The sequence below is a fragment of the Sceloporus occidentalis genome, unplaced genomic scaffold, assembly GCF_023333645.1.
Source record: "Sceloporus occidentalis isolate IW3139 unplaced genomic scaffold, rSceOcc1.0.p SCAF_4, whole genome shotgun sequence".
Lineage (NCBI taxonomy): Eukaryota > Metazoa > Chordata > Lepidosauria > Squamata > Phrynosomatidae > Sceloporus > Sceloporus occidentalis.
Genome location: NW_028316984.1, coordinates 88,814,226 through 88,832,069, shown reverse-complemented (window position 1 = coordinate 88,832,069; position 17,844 = coordinate 88,814,226). Strand labels below are relative to the sequence as shown.

Here is a 17,844-nt window from a genome sequence, read left to right as displayed (position 1 = left end):
GCACGGGGTGCAAGGGGTGGCACATCCCATTCAAATGAATGGGGTGTGCACCTGTGGCATGCACACACTGCCGCACCACCACATGCATGAGCCCCATTCACTTGAATGGGGCTTGAGCATGCACGGTATTTGGCTTATGTGGGGTGGGGGGGTGGGGGTCTGGAACGGATCCCCCACATAAGCCAAGGGCGGACTGTAGTGTTACAATAACCTCACACTTGAAATTTGCAGGAGCCATTGGCACACATTTTATCCAAATCAAGCAGTGTCATCTGAAGGATGATAAAGTTCTAAATACACTGGGTTAAGCTTACTTTTGTTTGTCATGAGACTTAGCCCTTTCCTTCAGATGGAGCTAATGGATAAAATGCTAATACACTCCTGCACAGGAGCAGAGTGAATGCTGAAACCAAAGCAAATATGTCGTGAGCATCCTCACAAAAGAGACTTAGGCCTGTTACAGACTGCCAAAATAAAGCTGCTTCAGGTCTCTTTGGAGGTATGATATTTAAATGATGCATGGGTCCTAAGAATCCGGAGGTCGCGCCAAAGCCACACTCCATTCCTAAGCACTGGAGTGCAGCTTTGGTCCAGCTTCCGGATTCTTAGGATGCATGCATCATTTAAACAGCATACCTCCAAAGAGACCTGAAGCAGCTTTATTTTGGCAGTCTGTAACAGGCCTTAGTTTTCCTCTTCTTTTTCAGAACCCTCTGCAGATCTGATCATGAATGTCAGCCGGTGTCGACGCCTCATTGTGGTTCTCTCTAATGCATACCTGGAACATGAGTGGTGTAACAATAATTTCAGGTAACTGGAGTATCAACAAGAGACAAATTGCTAATCCTCCAAACCAGTTTGGAAAGAAACTATGTGTATACTTGCTCTGTCCTCTTGACTGCCTGGCTTAATAGAACAATTAATGATCTTCAACATGCATTTTACTACATTTGAGCAAACTTTGGAAACCAAGATTCCAGAATGTGATTTGGTCTTGATTTAAAGGGAACACTCACACCACAATATGAGAATCTAGTGCATTTCTTGTTGAGATGAATGTGAGCATGTGGCTCATTCTTGATCTTCCAAAGTGTGGTTGGTTGATCAGAGAATGTAGCATCTGAATGTAGCCAGTTACTGTGGCTTTGGGGTAGATTTACTGTACTACAGCACCCAAAATCTCTCTTGTGTGTCTGAAAAGTGAAGTTGAAGAGTCTAGACTAGATTGTACTCTTCAAACAACCTGCTGGACACCTTTATTTTTAGTAAAATTAATAAATGTTTCTATTTGTATTGTAACTAGATCAGGTACAACACCTTTCCTGTAGTTTGACTGGACTCTGAGAAACTGAAATGCAACTTTGTAGGAGGAAATGAAAACTTTGCTTATGATTCTCTAAACCAGTTTTCTGCTTTTGCAGGGAAGGTCTTTGGAGGCTGCTGGAACTGTCTCGAAGGCCAATCTTCATTGCTTTTGAGAGCCAGTATCGGGAAATAGCACATCCAGCCATTAGTTTGCTGAAACAGCACAAGAGTGCCGTGACCTTGCTGATGTGGCGTGCTGGTTCTATGGTAAATTGTGCCGAGAAAAGGTGTAACCTCATCACTTTGGTTCCTTTCCTTCAGAGGTGAACATGGGGCCTCCAAATGCCATGTTGCAAGCTCTAGCAACCACAGCCAGCATAGTGAATGTTGAGGGATGATGGGAGTGGCAATCCAATATTCCCTTTAACCACTTTTAAAAAAATTTCTAGTAAGCTGTTCAATACTTAAGGAGTAACTTCTTTTCAGAGAAGGGCCAATTCCTACTCCTTAAGTACTGGAGCCATCAACAATGAGTACCAAGTCCATTTTGCTACTCTTTGGGACTCAGAGAATTGATATCTCTGGCAATACAGTAGATTATAGATGTATCCAAACATACCTGTTTTAAGTCTTCATGACCTCCTATTGCTCATTGTTTTCTTTATCTGCCTGACTAGTGAATCTGGTCCAGACATTTAGTACTGTGTGTCTAATGTGACATGCAAACAGCACCTTTGCATATCCAGCTGAGACCACACTGGCAGCTCTTTGTGTTCCCGAGATTGCAGGCAAGTGTGAAATGTCCCCAAGCACTGCAGAAAATGTAAATGAAAAAGTAGAGTTCTCTTCTGATGCCTTGGCTTTACAGAAGCAAACAGAAGGCCACAGGGAGGCACTAGAACCTGAGAAATGAGAATTGTTGTATACACTTCACCCAGGAGCATTCTTTTAAAGCAAGAACTGTACAAGGGCAGGTGATAGTTATAGATAAGAAAAGATGGAAATAAATACAATCTTCTTCTTCAAGGTGGGTATTTACAGAGAAACATTAGCAATTCAAAGACTTCGGATTTACAGTTATTTCTGTTTTCATATTGGTACAAAATGGACAGTAACATGATCTTGATTCATAATTACACATCACGATGTTTAAAGGAATACTTCAGCCATCCTTCTGAAAGCAGATTGTACACCTTTCCTGGGATATGCAAGCAGTTTCTGGAGAAAGCATGAGCTCCCTTAGTGCCTTGTGGTAGAACCCATCAGTATTTTACAAGGAAAAAGCAAAATGCATCAGATGTTTTTTCTTCCTCCAAGATACGAAGTCTTCTAACTCAGGAGGGGAAATGTCTGTGTTGGGGTTCTTTAAATTGTATGATAATATGTGTTACAACCTGAGACACTCAGGCATTTACTTTTATCTCCTTTTTTTTCTTCTAAGTTCAGTTCTATTTTACTGAGAAACAGAAGGTCATATTGTGTTTGCAAAATACTGATTCAAATGCAAATGAAATATGGAGAGCACATTGTCTGAGTTCAGGTCCTCTCATATGTTGTGCTAAGCAAACCATATTTGAAATGTCTGCCCAATTTTCTTAAGCACTGCCTTCTTCTAGAACCCTTTTTGGATATCTCCATTATGGCTATACAGATTAATTTGTCTCTTTTGTCTTTCTTATTTGTGCAATTGAAGTTGCATTGTTTGACACTTTCATTGGTTCTCCAGACTGGCAAATGACTTTGTCAGGAGGATCAGACTCTGTGTCCAGTGCAGAAGACTGGAATAGCATGGTTTGGTTGCAATACACTTTTCTGTTTCTATTCTATGCACAGAAGTCCTACACAGTCAAGGTGACAAAGGCAGAGGCTGAGAACAGTGTGGTATTGAAATCTATTTATGGGTCGTGTCTCACTGAGCTAAGGCACCATGAATGGAGGGGTGTCTAAAAAGTTGATTGCAATCAATCAAATCACACTGAACGGGATAGTTTGAATATAATTTGCAGAATTACAAGAATCACAGATTTTGTTTTGAAATGAGCTGGTTTTAAGGCCTGGGACTGCCTTTTTAAAACAGGGTGTTAACTGCTGCTATACTTTGTTCAGTTGTTTGAATGGGTGTTTGTGCTTTTGCCTGAACTGCTTGACTTCTTAAGGCACACTGCAGAGCAGGACTTTCAAAGCCCCTGAAGTTGCTACAGTCTAGCAATAGGATATGTTTTCAAGAATATTTTAGCTTAGGGAATCTTTGGTACTTCTTTTCTTCCTATTTTCTATGTACACATCAACCTCTTGCTTGCAGTAGACCTTTCACTTGGTATGTGTGTGTACATACACATCACTCCCTCCCACCCAAGGCTCTTTGCTTTTCAAAACCAAATCTTTACTATTGAGATTTGAGGCTTCATTTTCCCAGTTAGGCAAATATGACAAGAACAGAGGTGAAAGTTGCCAAGGCCATTGTAAGAACTGGCCAAGAGGGAGAGGAGAATGGAATAGACACCAAACTGTTTATGTTCTAGAGGACCGTGACACTTTGAGCATGACTTAGAATAAAGCCTAAGTTTTAACATCCATGGTTTTCAAGAAAAAATTGGAAATGTGTTTTACCTGCTTTGTGCAGACATTGTTTCACTCCTTCCTTGCCACCACAGTAGTCACAATAGTGTTGGCAAAAGTGTGGCCCATCATCCAACTACAAGCCCTACTAGCCTCCACAATATTTGAAGGTCTTGTGGTGAGATGAGAATGACTAAAATACCTCAAAACCCTACAAAAAAATATTATGGTTCCCCTATTTTTACACTCCACTACCTGTCAACTACCATGCCAAAATTCAGATGAAAATGCAGGAAATGCAAAACAGAGGGTAGAGTGCATTTCCTCATTAATTTTCAGCTGGAAATTAGGCTAAAAATAGATCCTGCCAGTTACCCTCTCCTGATTGACACCTAGCTGTATTCATTGTGGGTGAATAGTGACACTTGTGGTATTGGGTTGTTTTTAATCAATCAGATAATTTCACAACAAAACCAAAATTCTCTTCTTAAGCTTAGTGTATACTTCTTTCTCACAAATGTACTTAACTTGTATAATATAGGTGCTTTTTTATTCCCCTCCCCCAAAATATTTTCATGAAGATAGTATCAGAAGGAGGGGGAAGCATTGGCACTACAACAGAAAACAGAAGCCATAGGAAAAGCAGACAATGTTTGTGGCCATAGCAATTCTTCCTTGGTTTTTGGTGTCATACAGCTACCTTTTAGTGTCATGTAGTTGCCTTTTAGCTTCTGAGCCCTCAAAAAACACTACTTGCATTCCCCCTCCCCCCACTGCCCAGTATTTTTTTCCAGTGTAGAAATCTTAAGAGTTTTGTCCAAAGACAGGGGAAGAATGGGCATTCTTATGGTGATATGATCTTGTTTATAGTTTCCTGGAAGCAACTATTACTTCCCTTGATCTAGACATTATACTTTTATTGATGCAGCCTAAAAAAGGCCAATGCAATTTTAGGCTGCATCAATAAAAGTATCGTGTCTAGATCAAAGGAAGTGATAGTGCCACTACATTCTGCTCTGGTCAGGCCCCACCTGGAATATTGTGTCCAGTTCTGGGCACCACAATTTATAAAGGATGTGGAGAAACTGGAGCATGTCCAAAGGAGAGTGTCTAAAATGGTGAAGGGTCTGGAAACCATGCCCTATGAGGAACAACTTAGGGAGCTGGGGATGTTCAGCCTGGAGAAGAGAAGGTTAAGAGGTGATATGATAGCCCTGTTTAAATATTTGAAGGGATGTCATATTGAGGAGGGAGCAAGCTTGTTTTCTGCTGCTCCAGAGACTAGGACCCAGAGCAATGGATGCAAGCTACAGCAAAAGAGAGTATATCTCAATATTAGGAAGAACTTCCTGACAGTAAGAGCTGTCCGACAGTGGAACACACTCCCTCGGAATGTAGTGGAGTCTCCTTTCTTGGAGGTCTTTAAAGAGAGGCTGGATGGCCATCTGTCAGGGATGCTTTGATTTGGATTTCCTGCATGGCAGGGGGTTGGACTGGATGGGCCTTGCGGTCTTTTCCAACACTATTCTATGATTCTAAATCCCACTAAAGTCTGGAGGACTTATCTGTAAGTAGAGCCATCATGCTTACACTTCTGATTTCCTTACATTCTCAGTTCCATTGTAGACCATAGAGTCATAGAATCTTTGAGATGGAAAGAACCACAAGAGCAAACCTCTGCCATGCAGGAATGTACAACTAAAGCACCTCAAATATGCCCATCCAGCCTCTTTTTAAAGACCTCCAAAGAGGAAGAGTCCACCACTCTTAGAAGCAATATATCCCACTGCTGAACAGCTCTTATTAAAAAAAATGTTCTTCCTAATGTTTAGGTGGAATCTCTTTTATGGTAGTTTGAATCCATTGCTCTGTGTCCTAGTCTCTGGAGCAGCAGAAAACAAGCACACTCCATCTGCTACACCTTCACTTTAGATATTTAAAGGCAGCTACTATGTCTCCTCTCAGGCTTCTCTTCTCTAAACTAAACATACCCAGCTCCGTAAATCAGTCTTCAGAAGAGTTGGTTTTGAGACATTTAATCATCTTGGTCGTTCTTCTCTGGACCTGTTCCATCTTGTTGATATCCTTGAACTGTGGTGTCCAGAACAATGATTGTTGCAACCATGGTTACAAATTGGAGGTTTAATAACCATTTGTTCTCTTCATTTAGGGAGCTGCTATAAAGAGGAACTTGTAGCATCATGTGACCCTCTTATTATGATTTTGCACTACTGTGTCCATACAGTAATGTTATTAGCATTGGAGCAAATAGTGTATGTTTGTAGAACCCAATCTGAACTTAATCTGGCTAGCTCCAGATTTTTCACTTACATCTTTCTTTTACTTTCCCACCACTAAATCTTCCACCTCTACCATGTCCAGATGTCATTTCTTTAATGGAGCCATCACCAGCTTCCAAACATGAGCAGGTTGATTTCCTGCTCCCTCTAGGGAGGCACACTGTCAAAGCCCCTTTTTCTTACTCAGTCATATTATAGAGTAACATAGACCAAATCATGTTGCTAGAAGACTCAGAATATAACTGAGAAAGAGGCTGAATGGTTTGACCTGCAACATGAAGCATTCAAAGTAATTTGATAAAAGCTGGCAAGGAAAGTGAAAAGAGAGCTCTTTCTAATATGATGCTGAAAGAAGACCACCTCTCCCAAAGAGAGCTTGGAAAGTTATAAAAAGTGAAACATTTTATCATTCAGAAAACATTTGGCAGTGTGTGAAAACTGCCATCAAATATAAACATATGGCTTCCTTTTGGCAATCGGTGAACTAGCTATTGCCTATGTACTATTTTTTCTTCCCCCATTCTTCTAAAATATAACAGCTGTTGTTGTTGTTGTGTGTCTTCAGACATATTCTTAAAAAGTAAGATGTGAAGACACACCCAACTAAAGGTGGTGGCAGGTTTGGGTGTGCAACGCTGGTATCCTGGTGAGATCAAACTCTTTACCCAAAAAAGGCTCTGAAGCTGAATGTAAAGTTCAAAAGGGGGCAAATTTAATTTAAAGGACAAAATAAAGAGTTTTCTCCTCCCCAGCTCTAAACAAAAGGTACTTTACAGTTTCAGCAATCTTCCGGATGTCATCTTTCTGGGTCTGATGTTAGTTTGCTCTCCTCACTCAATGAAGCTGGTGCAGGGTCTTTCAGCTCCTGAATTCCTCTATTTTCTTGCTGATAGTAACTAATTTGGCTGAGTTGGTAACTAAAATGGCTAACTTGGTAACTTATTTGGCTAAGGTCTGGTAACTGAAATGGCTAACATGTAAGAAATGCCCTTTCCGGCTGTCTGGGCCTGTTTGCCACCAAAAAGACAGCTCTCTGCCTGCTCACAGCAAAGACTGCTCCCCAACTAAAAGCTTCCAGCTACAGCCGAGCATGTTGGGAAAGGGCAAACCAAACCTGGAAATAATGCAGGGGAATCCTACAGCTTCTCCCACAAACTAATACAAAGAACTTTTCCTACGCTAAACATACTATGGCCTGAACCAATGTGAAAGAAAATGCAGGGGGAGATTCAATCAGTCCTGGCAGGACATCACATAAGATTCTTGGTGTATATGCCTGAGCAATAGGCTCCCAGTCCTGAGCTCTGTAGCCATGCCCTATCCTAAACTAGGTGTTTCTTACTCAGGAATTAAAAATCTGATACAATCATTCCCTCCAACATATGTTTCTAGTAAATATGTTTGTTATTGTTTTATGACTTCAGGTGATTTCTGATTCATAGTGGCCTTAAGGATTTTTCTTGTTCAGAGGGATTTGCCATTGCCTTCCACTGAGCCTGGGAGAGTCTGACTTGCCAAAGGTCACCCAGTGAGTTTCCATGGTTGAATGAGGATTCATACTCTGGTCTTTCAATTCTCAGTCTATTACTCAAACCAGTACACCACATTGGGGTCTTGGAGCCAATAGAGATACTAAAATGGGAGTAGAAGATTTTTGTTATGGCTAAGTGGTTTTATTCAGTAAATACAACTAACTGTTCTATCAGGATAGAATGTGAATACAGTGATCCCGCTTACAAAAGATGGAGGGAGGAGTTGCAAATTATAGACCATTCAGTCTGATGGATGTCATTGAAAATTATCTGTGAATACCTCTTGTTAAAGTATGAAGAATGTATTATATTGTGTGATGAGACTGCTGGAGAACAAGCTAGCTATAAAGCTGAATGTTCAGTGCTAGACATCAATTTTGTGCTTGTCTATTTAATTCATATATTTTAACATAAAAGTAGTGGCAGTTTGCAGCTTTAGTTGACTTCACAACTGCCTATTATTCCATCAGCTGAAACACACACCAACAGAAACTGCTATAACACAGCACTGAGCCCAATTTGATAATTTTGATAAGAGAGTTAAACTAAAAATTCTGGCATTTTCTCACATTGAATGCCTATCTATATTCCTGCATCTAGCAGTTTTAGTCAAGACGTACAATGGTTCCTTTCCTTTTCAGCTTTTTCATAAACAATGTAACCTCTTAAAGGGAATTGCAGTTTTCCAGTTATGATTGCCAAGGGAAAGCTATCCATATTTCTCTACACTGACAATAACAGTCCTCCTGTCTTATTCCTGGTTATGGCTACACAGCTTCTTATAGTTGTGGAGTGCATTCTTTTTTATCTTCTCTGTGGCTCACAGGTATGGGTTCCTAGCTTCCACAGAGCCTGCCTCCAATTGGAGCATTCTAGAGCTAAGCAGGTTTTGGTGGGAGCACATCACTCCCCAGTGCTGCATGTGTTGGAGGGATGTGGCTCCCAGTGTTACCAATTTGCTTCCTTTTCATCCACAGCAGCAATAGAAGCATTCTTTGATTTCTGAAAATTTACTTTAGGTCTTTGATTGTGTTGACTTTTTATTAATTATTTTTATAACTAGTTAGGTTTCACTTTCTCTTAAATTGCTATATTTTTCATTGAAAAATGACCTTTTAAAGCATAAACTATGAGGGAGCTTAGATCCTTGCCTTCAGCTGTAGCCCAGGCCCCCTCAAAAAGATGAACCTATCTTTAAACTTAGCATTACTTCTGAGTTATTATAATCAGCATTCCAGTTCTGGTAGTCGGCAGATGCACTGCCATTCTGGTAAATGGTAAAAATGGTGCCTTGACATTCTGAGCATGCATGGGGAAGTTATTCTGAATTTGCTAAATTTTAATGTAAGGATGCAGTTTCTCTTTTCATCTAAATTGGGGCGGGGTGGGCTCATCTTGGAATGTTATTGGAAGAGGCTATGAAGGTATATTTTTGGAACTGCATCAAACACTAACACCATATGTCAGATCAGAAACAGGTTATGATCCCAAAGTCAAAAACAAGTTCTAGCCTGCTTAACGGTCACAGCAAACTCCTGCAGTTCCTTGAGGTCAGGAGGACACCCAAAATTGTCTTGTAGAATCAAGAGACAGTTGATTCAATGTCTGGTTAGGAAACTATAATTCACAAACACACAAAAATAGTTTCCAGTTTAATACGTGACCATATTGTTTAGAATGACTTTGGTTTTGAATTTCCATTCTAAAATCATTCTGTGGTATGTTAAGTTGTAAAGATAATCAAATTAAATACCTGGTGGACCTACCTACATCTAGTTTCACAAGCAAGAATAGTCCTGTGTGGCATCAAGCACAGTGCATACAGTTTGCTTTCACTGAGTAACACGCACATATTCCCTTTGCTACCCAGTTCTAGCTGTGTGGAAAACCTGTCAGTGAAATCCTGAGGAAACCTGTTGTAAATTTCTCCATCGATTTCAGAAGCTAGATTCTCATTGGTCAGGATTTCAAATAATTGATTGTTTACTGGCCAGTTCATAATATGTATCCTTCAAGCACTTGTACAATAGTTAGGGACAAAGGCCAGCAAAGGTGTTTTTATTTTGAGGGGGGGGGGAGATGCTCTTTAGTTGTACTTCTGATAGTATTTAATTTCTATCTGAGGTATTTAATATTGATTATGTTTCTGTTTTTTTAAATTCCTGATTTTATTTAGATCCTGCAGATCTAAACAGTGATATTTATTACAGCCTATGTATGACCAATACAAATGCATCTATCTTACCTATCTGAGTCATGGCTGCTCAGGGAAGGCATACTGTTAGATTAGTTAGGCTGAAGGGAATTAACAACAAAGAATAGAACCACATACAGGAAGGAACATATTTCTTCCTTGTGCCTGAAGAAACAGTTTAAAAAAACCCTGCAGGAGTTCCAATCAGTTATGCTACTGTACTCTGAGCAGGGAGCTCTCTCTATATATATATCTCAGATAAATTTTAATGCCTTTCCCATATCACTTTGTCCTTTAGAGGTAGATGCTCTGAATATGCTATATGAATAATTTGCATAATTCCATTGAATGACTTCCTGTGTAATTTAGTATCTGCCAGAAGCCCAGGGGTTTCAAAGAATCTGGAATTTTCTTGGCAAGGCTTTGGTTGGCAGCAGGGTATTCTCACAGAAAGAATCACATGAGGCTGAGCTTGCATCACAATAAGGTAAAATGGTCTAGGAATGAGAAAGGGGTCTACAGCAGGCATTGAAGCCCTGCTTTGTGCCCAGTCACCTTCCAGTTTTGGAGCTTTCACTGAATACTACCCACATGTTCTTCTGGGTTTTTTTCTTGGTGCTTTAAAAAAAATAATTCAGAATTTACAGTCTCACTAAAATCCTAGGTTAAAAGAAATGCAGATTCCGTTGCTTCATCTGGTTATGAAAACCTTCCATCAGGAGTAATGCCACTTAATACCTGTTGGATTTTTGCAATGTGTTTCATCTTGGAGATGAAACAAAATCTAAATGGCTATGCTGCTTATTAAACACTAGGTTCCTCTGCAGTAATAAACACAATATCTCCCTGACTTCAGTCTTTTGGTAGCTAGATATTCATAGACTGCATGACAGAATGCTTTCCCCAGATCAGAGCTCTTGGGACCTTCCAAGAGATATATTTCAGGAGATAGTATATATGACTAGTAAGTGAGCATATGACAGAGGACTGTTCTTTGCTGCTTCTAGGTGCCTTCATCTGATTTCTGGAAGGAACTGTGCCTCAGCCTCCCACGGAAAGTCTCCTACCAAGGCCTCAGGGGAGACCCACAAACCTACCTCCAGGAAGACAAGGACCCCATGTTGATCCTGAACAGTAACTACCTGGATTTCCGGGGAGATTCCCATCCTGAAGGAGATGCTGGTAATGACACTATTCAGTTTTAGTTCTGTCACCATTTGTTGAAATAATGACTCTGAAGTAAGCCTGTCCAGGCACACAACCTTCCTCTGTGAGTAGCATATTAGTAGGATACACTTGGGTTCTGCTCTTGTTGATCCTACTGCTATGAGGTTTTTTTTTTGGGGGGGGGGGTTATTTACGCTGGTAAAAGTAATTTCACAGTGGGACACAAAGGGGGCATTCACATTCACTTTTTTGCATTAACGGATTGGTGTTCCCATTATGGAGTTACTGAATCTCTCCAAGGCATTTTAACCCTGCTGCTGTTCACACATACCATCGTTGTTGTTTTTTTAAATGTCAATCAAATGATACCCATCCACATCATCCCTCTTCCCCCCCCCCTTTCATGAGTGTGTGTGCGTGTAAACAAAAGCACCTCACAGAAAAATCCTCCCTCTCTGCACCCCCCCTTCCCAGGTACCTCTGAGGGAAAGTTGAACTTATGGCTTAGTGGCCTGAGTATTGGACTGGGATTCCGCACTCAACCATGGAAGCCCACTGTGTGACCTATTGGCCAAGTCACATTCTCTCAGCTTCAGAGGACGGCCATGGCAAACCCCTTCTGAAGAAACATTGTCAAGAAAACCCCATGACATAAGCCTATAAGTCAAAGACAACTTGAAGGCACACAAAAACAACAAAAACAACTGGTCACTCTTCTACTGGGTGACCTTGGACAAGTCACACTCTCAGCTTCACAGTATGGCCATGGCAAATCCCTCTGAAGAAACTGCCAAGAAAACTGGCTGTAGAGTCACCATACGTTGGAATCGAAGGCAAACAACACACACACACACACACACACACACACACACACACACACACACACACAGAGAGAGAGAGAGCGGTGGCAAAACCTCCAATATAAATTGAGGGACATTTTGGAATTCTTCCTGGCTGAAATAGAGGACATGACCTGTAAAAGCAGGGCATCTGTTTACGTTGTTCTGACTTATGGCAACTCTACCATGGGCTTTTCTTTGTTCAGAAGGGGGGGGGGTGCCATTGCCTTACTCTGAAGGCCGTCCAGAAGGTTGAAATGGAGGACAGGTCCTGGGAAAGGAGGACCTCTCTTCCCCCACCTCCATGCCACCCAATCTCTCTTCCCCATGCCCCTCCACTGCCTAGTCGCTTCTCCCCTGCACCTTGCCAACCAATCTCTGTCCATCCCCCTCTAATGCCTGATCCCACGCCTGGTCACCCTGAGCTAAGGGAAGCAGTGACAGAAAGCTGCCCAAAGTAGGAGGGCAACCATCAGGTGGCATGTGTATGTTCTGCTCCTGCATATGAAACCCCTCCCTTCCTTTCAATTCAGAGCATTCCAAATCAATTCGATAGCACATTCATATTGGCGATGATGAGGATCTTTCAAGAAAATGTGGGGTAAATCCTGGTATTGAATCTCCCAGCTTAAGTGGGTTTTAGGGTAGCAAGTGCACCAACTGCATTCTCGGCTAATGTGAATGCCAAGGAAATAACCTGTTTTCATACTGGATTATTTTTGTAGTGTGAATGGGCCCAAAGATTCTCAACAAAAAAAGTCACAACAAAGGGTTTTTTTAATATAAAGAATTTACATGAAAGAAAATGTTTGTTTCTGGAAAAGTAAACAGCAGAATGTTTTCCAGCAGTACCTTAAACTAATTCAGCAAGCTGGTCATAGGAGCAGAGAGATTTCCAGTCAGGCACTACAACAGGAGGAGACCTGTTTGTTAGTCTTGCCCTTGTCTCTAAAGCTAGCAAGACCTCAAATGGTTCTTGATGAAAGATGTACCAGATCTGAGACAAGAGAGAAAAAGCTGGTGTCTAAAACATAAAACCTTTTCTGCTAACTAGAAAAGTAGTATCTCAATTTGAGATAGCAGTGAGAGAACCTTCAGGGACTTCAAAGCACTAGATATTAACCTTAAATCTTCCATGAAGGTTAATTATGTGTGTGGGGAGAGCTCTATTTACTGAAGAAGTGAAGCACATTTGGTTTTTCTCAATGAGCTAATATGGGCAAGACATTGTTGTCTGAGTACCTCACCATGTTCAATAATCTTGGCTAGTGTATTACTGCTCTCTAACATAGCACCATTTATCTGGAATTTAAAATAATTAAATTATGAGCCTTAAAAGCCTTGTCTTTGTCCTACCTCTGCCACCATCTCCTCATGGTTTGTCTGGCTACTTCCAGCCTGTTTTTTTCAAAGCTGTTTTCTAGTTTTGATTGATTTAGGGCTGGAGTAGATAGGCAGGAAAAAGTGTTGAAATCCAGCTGCCCACATGGCCTACTCCCAAGGGTGGGGCAAACATGTAGTTTTTTGTTGCCTCCCCACCATACATGTGCACTGTTGCACAAACACACTGCTTGTGACCTCCAAGTACTTCCCATGTCCGCCAGATGTCATTCTATTGCATGGCCACATTGGTGTGTGAGTGATACAGGGCATCGGTGTATCAGTGTGCGAGTGATACATTGGCAAAGCACAGTCACGGAGAGCACCCTTACATGTCCCCATCACCCCATGCTTCCATGTTGGATTGTCTGGTTTGTGTACCTTGTCATTACATCAATTGGAGTTGCTGCACTTTCATTTATTTGTTTTGACACAGCCCCGCACTTGTGTTAGGGCATTTATTTGCAGCAGCGAAGATGTGCATTTTCCACTTTGAGTCAAACTATTCCAGCTCCTTCTTGCTCCTGTTTTTAGCCCTGGAGAGTGGCTTTGGTCCTGTTTCCAGCCTGCATTAGGCATGTATTGTCTAAACGCCCCACCTTTAAAGCAGCTACAAACCACTTTGTTTTTCCTGTGTGTTTCACCCCATGGGCTACAATCCTATATGCCAAAGGTGGGCAAAATGTGATCTGGGGCGACACATGGTCTCCTTAGGCCACTTTTGTGGCTTCCAGGTTTTCAAAAATAATTATGCAAAATTTGTTTGCTTCCAAATACCTTATGGGGGGAATAGGGGTTTTCATTTTTGCCCCTTTTTACCTGGAACAGAACAGGAAATGATTTTCATTCACTTCCTCTTGTTAAAAAGGGCCTCTTTGGGCCTAAAAACATGGCAGATATGCCCCCTAGAGGGCATTTTGTAGCAAAAATGTTATGGATCTGTTTTGTTTTGTAGGGAATGGTGAAGGTGCAACCTTCCAAGATTTCCTAGGGGCTAATGTGGTCTTTTACAGTTGCTGACCCTGCTATACTTCCAAGGAAACATCATTTTGGGTTAACATGCATAGGTTGAGGCCTCATGTTTGATTAAGAATGCTAGGGCTACTATGAGAGTTTGTTTCTCCCAGAGGGCTGAAGGTGATTTGAAATACATGCTGTGTGCATTCATCCAACTTTTGACTCTAGCAAATTGGTTTCCTCATTATTTTAAACAAACAACAACAGACAGATAAGAAAACTTGTTCTACTAGAGGCAGCAATGGGAACAAATGAAATAAATGTGTACAGCTTGCAGAGTTGAAGCTTCTCGAAGCACTTTAAACTTTTAAAGTAATGATTGCTTCCAACTTAACATGACTACTTTAATTCACAACAGTTATAATTATTTAAGTTTGTTGTTGTTAATTACCTTTGAGACAACCTGGACTAATGGTGGCCTTCAAGACTCCTGGTCCTCATTTGCCCTGCTGAGGTCCTACAAACTCAGGGCTATGGCCTCCTTGATTGAATCAGTCCATCTAGTTTGCTGCCTTCCTCTCTTTCTATTGCCCTCCATATTTCCTAGCATTATTGTCTTTTCTAGTGAGTCACTCCTTCTCATGATATGACCAAAGTACAACAGCCTCAATTTATTTATCTTGGCTTCCAGAGAGAGATGAGGGTTGGTCTGTTCTAGGATCCGTTTGTTTGTCCTTTTGACAGTCCACGTTATCCTCAGCACTTGTCTCCAGCACCACATCTCAAATGATTTGCTTTCTCTCTGCTTCCTTCACTATCCAGCTCTTACATCTCTTCCCTTTGAGTTTTGCTGTAATCTATAAAGCACATGCTGCTTTTCTTCTGGAATTTCCTAGTGCAGTCCATTATCCATTATATTTTTGCAATGTGATCTCTGGTGCCTCTTCCTTTCCTGAACTCAGCTTGCACCTCTGGAATTTCTCGCTCCATATATGGTGGGAATCTCTGTTGCAGGACTTTAAGCATGACTTTTCTTGCATGGGAAATTAATGCAATGGTCCTTTAGTTTCTGCAGTCTTTTGTGTCTCTTTTTTGTGGATGAGAGTATTTACTGCTCATTTCCAATCTGTGGGTCACTGTTTTATCTTCCATATTTGTTGGCAGAGTTGAGTTAAAACTAAAGTTTATTCTGTCTGTGTGGCTGTAGCAGTTCTATTGAAATGTCATCTGTTCTGGGGATTTATTCCTCCCAATTGCCTTGAGTACAGCTTTCACTTTACCAATTTTAATTATATTTACCTCCGGATGACCTCACCTCTTCATTATATAACAATTTACTATACTAGGCAGCATCTGATTATCTTGGTTGTCTGCCAGTGTTGGTGATAATTCCACCATTACATGCTGTTTTTGTAGCTTTCAAATAGCATAACAAACCATTTTCTTTGACCAGTCTAGAATGCCATTTGGATAACTAGCCCTCCATGGTCTTACTTCAAATGATGCTGGCACTGCAGTCATGCAATGCTCAATACAGCATGCTGTGCTCTCCCATTTTGCCATGTGATGATTAATGTGTATAATCATTAATATGTATTCATTGTAGATGTTTTTGTTTTACCATTACTCAAAAATAGCAGCATTTGAAGGCTGGTATATCTTCTTTAAAAATAAATAAATAAATGACCTCTCTTCTTCTATTATTTATTTGCCATCATAAAAGTTTCCAGAGAAGAAGAGACCTGCCAAAGAGCTATTTTTCAGCCTCACAGCCTGAAACTGGCTAATTCTTGTGCTTTCCTAGGCCTGTAGGATTGCATGTGTACAGAGAATCAATGGGAGAGGAGTGTGCTTGCAGGCTGAAGCCCCAGAGGTTTGGAAGAACAAGTCCTGACAGTGGGGATTTGTTAACACAAGTTTAGCTCGCAGAGCAATACATTTTAAATTTAGCAACAAGAGTGAAGTAAATTAAGTGATCATAAAACATTTATGAGCAAGTGGCAACAGAAAACCTGGCTTACTCTTTCTCTATGATTTTATTGTCAAGAAAAGAACAGAGGATGGAGAAAAATCACAAGATTGGCTGGGCTTTTGTTTTAGTTTGAGACAGCAGTATTGGGCTTTTTTTGTGGAAGGTGTTTGCATCAGGTCCTTAATAGGCTTGGTTTTAGTGTCACCATGCATGTTGTGGGAAAGTTTCCTCCTTCATCTAGCTGTTCTGTAAAAGAGCATGCTGGGTTACTTGGGGCTCCATCTTCTCAAAATCTGAAAACCCTCTCAGGATCTGAAGACCAATCTGATCACTTGGAAGACCTTCCATTCTCTCAAGGAAAGCCTAATTCTTCAAAGAAGTACTGTAGCCATGTTAGCCTCTTGTAGCATAAAAAGGAGGAAGGAAGGGGAAATGGGAAGAAAGCCCCCACAAAAAAATGGGGCATTACCTTTAAGACTAACTGGCTTTTATTTTTGGAAGAGCTTTTGTGGATATAAATCCACTTTTTTAAAGCTTCTACTCTGAAGGAAAGTGATGCAGTTTAAGAGTATTTCATCAAGAGTGGAAGGCTGTTTTCAGCTTCTCTCCTCTGTTCCACTCCTTAGGTCTTTGAAATGACACCCAAACTGCTATGCTGTAGTTGAAGAACCCTTTGGTATCCATATCTTCTTTTCCTTCTCTCAGCTTTCAAAAACTGAATTATTTGTTTGCAATTATGAGCCTGTGTCCTTTGATTTGAACTGTAATCAGCCTAGTATTTACAAGCTTTCTTAGCAAATACTCAGAAAAATATGTTTTCTAAGTTCTTTCCTGGCTAATCACCTGGCACAAATATACTGTGTACATAAGTATTTTTGTACTGCCCTTGAGAATTATACTTTGGTTTCATTTGCCTTGCACCCACCCCTTAGCAGCCATCATAAGGAAGAGTTCAGAATTCAGAATCTCCACCCCCAAATAAACACACTCAGGAACAAGGTACGATTTTAGATCTAGAAGTGGAGGAAGTCAAAATCCTGTATATGAGGCAATCAGGAGGATGTAGTATGCTAAATATAAAAGACATTCATGAATCAAGAGGTGCTTGGTTGGGTCTCCTGGTCACATATTTCATGGTAATCAATGAATGTTTTACAGAGAAAGGATGGTTAACACTACAGAATTCCTGGGCATGTGCCTGCAAAGCATCTGGCTTCTGGCCTAAATGCTCACCAGGCATTGTCAGAATTTCATGTAACATTCTAAGCTGAAGAAGAACTCAGTGTAGATTTGTGTGTGTGTGTGTGTGTGTGTGTGTGTGTGTGTGTGTTTGATTCATAATGCTCCCAAACATTATGTGAACTGGACAGATTTGTATACCAAATGAGGTAATTATGAATTGCAGCAAAATTGTTTTGTATTTGTACTTGTCTAGCACTGGTTATAAATAAGCTGGCACCTCTCAGAAAAGATATCTTTGGATAACTAGAGGGTTTGCTAAAAGCATCAAATCAGAAGTTTTAAAGGCAAGCGTGGTGTAGGAAAATGGGTGGGGGTAGAGAGAATTATGTTTTTAGGGAGCAAAAATGATCATTGATCCATTTGTGTTTACATGCTATTGTCTTATGAAATCTCTAAA

The 17,844-nt window shown here is 40.7% G+C and overlaps 1 protein-coding gene across 4 annotated transcripts in view; it reads left to right on the top strand.

Annotated features, from left to right (window-relative positions):
• SIGIRR (single Ig and TIR domain containing) overlaps positions 1-17,844 on the top strand; it is a 68,863-nt gene that overhangs the window by 45,189 nt on the left and 5,830 nt on the right. For all 4 annotated transcript variants that reach the window (XM_089520802.1, XM_089520800.1, XM_089520801.1 and 1 more), the window contains 3 exons: positions 708-810; positions 1,422-1,572; positions 10,898-11,072. In XM_089520802.1, coding sequence (XP_089376928.1) covers positions 708-810; positions 1,422-1,572; positions 10,898-11,072 — 429 coding nt within the window. The remainder of the gene's footprint in view (positions 1-707; positions 811-1,421; positions 1,573-10,897; positions 11,073-17,844) is intronic.